The sequence below is a fragment of the Homarus americanus genome, unplaced genomic scaffold, assembly GCF_018991925.1.
Source record: "Homarus americanus isolate GMGI-L3 unplaced genomic scaffold, GMGI_Hamer_2.0 scaffold33468, whole genome shotgun sequence".
NCBI lineage: Eukaryota > Metazoa > Arthropoda > Malacostraca > Decapoda > Nephropidae > Homarus > Homarus americanus.
In genome coordinates, this window is record NW_024714177.1 from 8435303 (window position 1) to 8443350 (window position 8048).

An 8048-nucleotide genomic window follows, 5' to 3' on the forward strand; every position below is an offset into this window, starting at 1 on the left:
TAGGTGTAGGAGGTTGTAGATGTGTGTAGGTTGGTTCAGGTGAGTGTACAGGGGTGTAGGTGGGTGTGAGTAGGTGTAGATAGTGTAGAGGAGTGTAACTGGGTGTAGATGGGTAGTACAGGATAGAGATGGGTGGTGTAGAGTGTAAGTGTAGATGTATAGTAGATAATACGATGATTAATAACGAAAGGAGTGAATTATAATGTAAATAACTCAAGCTTTAAAACTCCCAGACACGTGTATTCATGTAAATAGCTCTCCAATAGTCTTTGTATATACAGTATGTAAATGAGTAGTTAAGCTAGTGTTTACAGCAGCTTCTATGTGTTTTGTTAGCTTGTGTACAGCAAACACTACTACTGATTGGTGTTTGTAACTCTGTCAAAAAAAGAGCTGAATATGAAGTGTTTTTGTTTTTCTGTATAGCAATGTGTAGTAATGGCGTCACACTTGTCGAGGAAGGAATAATAATAATAATAATAATAATAATAATAATAATAATAATAATAATAATAATAATAATAATAATAATAACAACAAAGGGGCCAATATACAGAGTTGCAACATCATATCAGTTGAAGTGCAATATGCAATCAGGTTGTATTATCATGCTTGCAAACAGACAGACAGACATTTGTTAACCTAAACTACGTTGACTTAGATAGTTAGAATACCATATTAGCTGATGTCTATCTCAACAGACATATTCTTGACCTCTCAGACTTTTATGGATAAAGAAATTAGATAAAATTTTAATATTTATTAATAGAATAAACCCCAGCGTTCATTGGTTGGTTAGGAAATACTCTCAGCCAATCACTGTCCGCTGGTGTTAAGTCACATGAGCTTATTGGTTGATCATAAAATGTCTTTCCCTAAATGGTGGAAATTTGTCTGAATGAATACAGTATGTTTCTTCTTTCCTCTTTATGACGAATTTGAATGACTTGACTTTCTGTAACCTGTCTTCATAGTCTCCTATCTTAACACACAACATCTATACCGTGTTTGTCTTCTTGTCGCTGTTGTAAAACCATTTTGCTTCCCTTGTCGTGTTTCATCTGTTTCTTGCCATCTTCCTTTTTCTTCTTCCAATTATCACATTACACCTTCTATCCCTGTTTTCTCTTCCTTTATCTTATCACACAACATCTCTTCCTGTCTACTTCAAATGTATTTCACCTTAGTAGATAGGACAATATATTTCAATATTTTTTAAGGTCATCTTTTATCTATCTTCCTTCTCCTAGTCTATTTCTTAAGCTTCCTTGAGAAATATATAAAATTAATTTATTTCATTTAATTTACTTAACTAGTTTGATTATTTAACAGAAACGATTAAATTTGTAGATGTTTATAAATTGTTTTCGTAAAAAAATTAATAGAAGTCTTGATATATAATCAGTTATAATATACATAAAGATAAAAGCTTTTAATAGGTAGTAGTTTTTTCTCCATGTTTTAAGTCAAAGGTAAATAATAATCTTCTGTTTAAACCTTCTATAACTCAACCTTCTGTTTAAACCTTCTATAACTCAACCTTCTGTTTAAACCTTCTATAACTCAACCTTCTGTCTAAACCTTCTATAACTCAACCTTCTGTCTAAACCTTCTATAACTCAACCTTCTGTCTAAACCTTCTATAACTCAACCTTCTGTCTAAACCTTCTATAACTCAACCTTCTGTTTAAACCTTCTATAACTCAACCTTCTGTCTAAACCTTCTATAACTCAACCTTCTGTCTAAACCTTCTATAACTCAACCTTCTATAACTCAACCTTCTATAACTCAACCTTCTGTTTAAACCTTCTATAACTCAACCTTCTGTTTAAACCTTCTATAACTCAACCTTCTGTTTAAACCTTCTATAACTCAACCTTCTGCCTAAACCTTCTGTAACTCAAACTTCTGTTTAAACCTTCTATAACTCAACCTCCCGTTTAAACCTTCTATAACTCAACCTTCTGTCTATAACTCAACCTTCTGTCTTAAACCTCAACCTCTGTTTAAACCTTCTATAACTCAACCTTCAATAACTCAACCTTCTGTTTAAACCTTCTAACTCAACCTCAACTATAACTTCTGTTTAAACCTTCTATAACTCAACCTCTGTTTAAACCTTCTAACTCAACTTCTGTTTAAACCTTCTATAACTCAACCTTCTGTTTAAACCTTCTATAACTCAACCTTCTGTTTAAACCTTCTATAACTAACCCTTTTGTTTAAACCTTCTATAACTCAACCTTCTGTCTAAACCTTCTATAACTCAACCTTCTGTCTAAACCTTCTGTAACTCAACCTTCTGTTTAAACCTTCTATAACTCAACCTCCCGTTTAAACCTTCTATAACTCAACCTCCCGTTTAAACCTTCTATAACTCAACCTTCTGTTTAAACCTTCTATAACTCAACCTTCTGTTTAAACCTTCTATAACTCAACCTTTTGTTTAAACCTTCTATAACTCAACCTCCTGTTTAAACCTTCTATAACTCAACCTCCTGTTTAAACCTTCTATAACTCAACCTCCTGTTTGCTTGACCTCACTTAACCTAACCATCTCCAAGCAGAAAAATCTTAAAAGGAAACACAATTATTCTCACCCTGGTATCTCGAGCATTTAAGAGACAACACATCATCACTTCCTCCATCTTCCTCCATCTTCCTTCATTGCTTCACTGTCTTGGTCAATTTTCTCTTCTTCATCCTTTACTTTACTTTGTCATTTAACTTATTTGCAAGTTTCCCAAATACCTCCAATCAAATTATTATCTTCTTACTTTTAATATCTTGGGCTTTTGAATGGCTTCCCAAACTCTTCAGCTACACTGTATACATCTTCCAGTAACCTCATGAGTACCTCCAGCCTTTACCCTCTTTTCCGGGTCTAGACATTCCAACAGTTGTAGTAAAATCTGGCAAAATATTCTTTTCTGGTTGGTTACTTAAGTCGTCCAAAAGGTCTTCCAACAATTGCCTTTAGTCAAACTATTGATCTCGGTCCAATAGGCCGAAATCATCTCACTCTCCTTTCCTTCCCCGGCTTCGACCAATCACATTACAGGGTGACTCTGGAGGACCGCTGACTGTCATTAAAGACGGCAAGGCCAATTTGGCTGGACTTGTGTCATGGGGCATCGCGTGTGGACGAACCAACCTGCCCGGGGTGTACACAAACGTGACTATGTACCTGGACTGGTTACAAGAGAAGATGAAAGTCTAGGAATACTGAACTTCACACGACTGATCTCAGACATACGTGCTTTCAGACAACTATGTGTCGGCTTTGACGTCTGTACTTTTGACATCTGAGCTTTTACACACATATGCATATACGTATGAGCTAAAACGTCCATTATCTTGAACATATATCTGTATGTTTGCTACTGCATACTGTATATAGGCTTAGACATCTATAAGTTTCAGACATTTGTGTTTTAACGCATGTGCACATATTCATGTTTATGTTTTGCATGTGTGTGTGCCTTTACATGTATGATCTTAATACAAATATGCATATGTGTCTCGACTTGTGTTTGCTTAGATCTTCGAATTATGACATTACATGTACTTCAGACATCTGTATACTGACCACACACTACGAGTAGATGTTCCTCTTGAGAGCCTCACTGTAATCAGGAGGACCAAGTCTGGGGTGAAAATTTTCAGCACTCTGTAAAATATTACTTGGTCTACTTTACACTTCTGTCAGTCCTTCAGGAGTCTGGTTAAGAGAGAAACTTTACTTATACAGGACAAGGTATTCGGAATGTATCTCAAAAAATTTACTGAATTGGTCCTTAGCAAAATGTCTGGTGCTGCTGGTGTTTGAGAGTTAAAGTATTCATGTCACAGCTGAGATCTTCTCGCTCAAGGTACAACAAAATATCAACAGAATATTGTTATTCAGTTTTGGTAAGAGAGATGTGGTTTATTTACACAGCCTTGGTAAATAAGTTAATACGTTTTCTATGATAAATTCTGTTGTTGTTTTTTCTGTACTGGAGATATAAAAATATTAAACATATTAACATCATCATATTAAAGCATAAAAAGAAAACAACTGAAAACTCCTTACGAATGCTTTGGAGTTTTTTAAAGTTTAATAATGACTGTTTCCTCACTTGAAAAAAAATGTACTGCAGGATCAAGTTGCTGTATTAAGTTTTGATCTATTCGTAATAAGTGAAGGAAGTCTTTTGTTTAACCAAACTCTTGAAGGTAGACGTAGACTGGACCAAAAGCGTGCTGGCAGATGGACCATCAGACTTAAAGATGTTTATTTCCCGAGCCTTATGTAAGTCTCCTATTGCCATTAAAATGTGCTTTGAGGTCCATGTGTTGACGTGTGTGTATGTTTTAACTTATGCAAAGATATGTGTGATTTCATATGTATGTGCTAAGACATAATTATGTGTGCTTACAAGCAAGTGCTCAAGACATCTGTGTGCTTTGACCTATGTTTCTTGGGCATGGTTGTGCTTACCCGGTAGCCATGTGTGTGTTTCAGAATATTTGCCACGGCTTCTGTACTTATACTTGGATACTTAGACACAAGTTTTCTATCACATATAGATATGTGTGTGTGAGTTTAGGAATATATATCCTTAGACGTGTGTGCTTAAACATGTTTGTTGGGACATAGGTACGATAAGACTCGTTTACTTTAACATAAGGGGGTCCCCCAAATTCGCAGGGTTAGGTTCTCAAAATGGCCGCGAATCGCCAATTCTGCGAAAAACATTTGCGGACCCGGGGGAGAGGGAGAGGTACATTTTTTTTTACTTATGTACAAAGAAATGTATGCTGTCTTCCCTTTATGTGTTTGCCCTTAGGACAATTATTTCTCATACATGTAGTATTGTATATATATGTGTGTGTGTGTGTGTGTGTAGACACACATACACACAAAACACATACAAATAAATAATAATTGGTAAATCCTCTCACATATTTTTAATAAATTTGTCTCTGATTATTTGTGAGACTATTTTCCAATTATTATTTATTTGTATGTGTTTTGTGAGTGTGTCTACACACACAGACACATATTTACAATACAGGTTAAGGAAATTACTGTTTCTAGAACGAATGGCTCCCTGTCTTAGCCGCAAAAATGACGGCAACTTTAAAACTACCCACAGACATTCTTGGGCACATTTAGGGTGTCATCCGCGAATAACAGAGAACCGCGAAGAAAAATCCGCTAACTTGGGGGGCCCATATATGTGCTTACACAACTCTGCATGCTAAGACCCAGATGACTATTATCATATATGTTGAAAAATATGACTGAACTGACATATATGTTTTTAGTGGAGTAGACATAACTAGGGTTCACCACATCGTGGGTCTGAGACAATGTGAAGACAACATCACACATTATCTGCTTCCTGATGACGATTTCCTGTAGTGTACAGTATCTTGTCTTCCAGTAAACACAGGCATGATGCACCTCTTACTACAGCCGAGAGCATGCTGTGGATATCAGTATTACTTGTAGATTTTAGACACTAAGAAGTCACATTAATGTCAACTTTTTCATTACACTTTACCACATATACTGTACTCATAAGTTACGAACGAAAGAGTTACTTGTGTGCTAAGGCTGCCCCGTGAGGGTGTGAGGGCTGCCCCATGAGGGTGTGAGGGCTGCCCCGTGAGGGTGTGAGGACCGCTCGGTGAGGGTGTGAGGGCTGCCCCGTGAGGGTTTGAGGGCTGCCCCGTAAGGGTACGAGGGCTGCCCCGCGAGGATGTGAAGGCTGTTGGTCTCTCTTCTCACTCCCATGTCGCTGGTCGAGGGTTTGATTTCAGCTGATAGGAGTTAGTGAAATATATGTTTCTACTGTGTCGCTGACAACAGACAATGCTTAGAGCAATGGCCTGAACAACATCCGCTCCTTCAGGGGGTCATTACAGTGAATCAGTTAGTTCTCAAAATAACTTTCACTTCAACACCTAGCTGGAGCCATACGAATACTCTATATCAGATGTCTCTGTCAGCATCAAAGTAATGATTCCTTATTGTAAGATTGGCAGATAGAGACAGGGAGAGTTTAACTGACTAATTACTAAAAACAGGGATTAGCAGGTAGTGTACAATATATTAAAGAGAAATGTCTCGAGTAAAACCTCAGTCGTATCACTAATAAGACTGAATGTGACATCTTGACATACTGTCCTGGTGGTACAGTATATAAGGGTGATAGATTTGGTTTTAACACACACACACACACACACACACACACACACACACACACACATTCACTGACTCACCCACCCACTTCCAGCACTTGATCTCATATTTTGCTTTTTGTTTGTTTGTTTGTTTGTTATTGCACTGCATGTATCGCAATCACCATAGAGTCATAATTAACTGTATTTATTCTCTCTTAGAAATAATTTTTACAAAGGATATGATCATAACTTGGCATTTATAAGAATGTTAAGCAGATAATTACCTAATGTGTTTTACTGAGTATTATATTACAGAATTTTCTACCTTAGTTAAATAAGAAAAGTTTTTAACCAACAACAAGTTTACTAATAAGGGAAAGATTATTTTTCATGGGTTATCTTGCTTGCTTTTGATTTAGTTTTGAAGTCATATCAGTAAATTGGTGTAATTTAGTGCTGTACAATAGTCATGACTTACTATTACTGTATTCATTTTTCCCTCTTGTAGTTCTGTCATTTTACTGTATCGTTCTGATCATTATTTTAATTAGTTACTTCATAACGCATTTCCTGCAATTACTTATTTTTGGTTTTCCATATAATTCATAACCTATTAATTTCTTGTTTTCTATATAATGCATAACCTATTTTCTTGGACACCCAGGGGGACTCTGGTAGTCCACTTACCCTCATGACTGGAGGTCGTCGTCACCTGATCGGTCTGGTCAGCTGGGGTATTGGATGTGCTCGCCGGCACCTCCCTGGAGTCTATACTAACATTGCCATGTTTTCCGACTGGATCCACAGAGTTATACGCACCTGAGTATATCTATGTATTTAGAATATTTCCTATTGTAGATCGGAAAATTTTCTAGTGTTAATTTGTTAATGTTAAAATCTATTTATGTTATATTAAAAAAAGCTTTCTGTGAACACACAGGTGAGACAGAGATGCTAAGTCAGGGATGTGTTTTGTGGATAATAATAATATTTAATTTTTAGACCAGATTTTTTAAGAGGAGGTATTGTCGTATATTTATCGTTCCCTTGTATTGATTTCTAAGAATTTAGCTGTGATAGGGAAGGTATCTTGAGTGTTCAGTTTTATCGTAAGTTTATCCTGTTATACTGTACCAGCCAATCAGTGTGTCAGCTGGACTTGAGTGTCCATCTGCAGTTGTTATGATTGGAAGTATGTCATATGCACTTATTAAAGTGTCCAGCTGCAGATGTTAATGGTATAAGTGTGTAATGTGCACTGCGCCTAGTGGCACACGTTTACAAATACAAGTGTTGGACAACTTGTTTAGCGTCCACCAGTAGGTGTATGTGATGGAAGGAGCTGGATCTCCAATACTTGTGTAAATAATAGTAACTTTGATTATTGTCACCAGCTATACACATTGTACACAGTGTGTACACCCGTGTTCTGTTCTCTGACAAACAAACAAATGCTGTCAAGTGCTCTCGTTTTCAAGTTACTTCTTATCCTTTGTAAGACTTATGTAATTAAACTTATTTTTCAAGTAAGAGTTTCTTTCCCCCACCCCCAGCAGTAAGAGCCTTCAAGGGCTGCACAGATACAGGATACAGTACACATGTCACATGTATATTAATATAACTGATGTAGAATAGAGACAGCCATAAATATTGTACATAGAAAATAAATGGAGAAACAGAGCAAGGAGAGAAGTAGACGATAGCAAGTTATTAACATAATCACTTTTGTGATTCACTTCAAGTTATTGATGACTATATTGTAAAAAATATAATAGGTTAGTAATACTAATCATTGTAATTAAAAATATTAGTGATATTACCAATTAAAATACACTACTGGAGGTTCTTCTCACATTCCTGTCTCCACATGTCA

At 36.3% G+C, this 8048-nt stretch overlaps 1 protein-coding gene across 5 annotated transcripts in view; it reads left to right on the top strand.

The window, feature by feature from the left end:
* Positions 1-7701, top strand: part of LOC121877850 (serine proteinase stubble-like) — a 97561-nt gene extending 89860 nt beyond the window's left edge. For 4 of the 5 annotated variants that reach the window (XM_042383765.1, XM_042383759.1, XM_042383794.1 and 1 more), the window contains one exon: positions 6840-7701. In XM_042383765.1, coding sequence (XP_042239699.1) covers positions 6840-6998 — 159 coding nt within the window. In that variant the 3' untranslated portion in view covers positions 6999-7701. Of the gene's footprint in view, positions 1-3062; positions 4828-6839 lie in introns of those variants that run through there. The other variant, XM_042383774.1, reaches the window with a different exon arrangement.
* Positions 7702-8048: the final 347 nt, after the last annotated feature.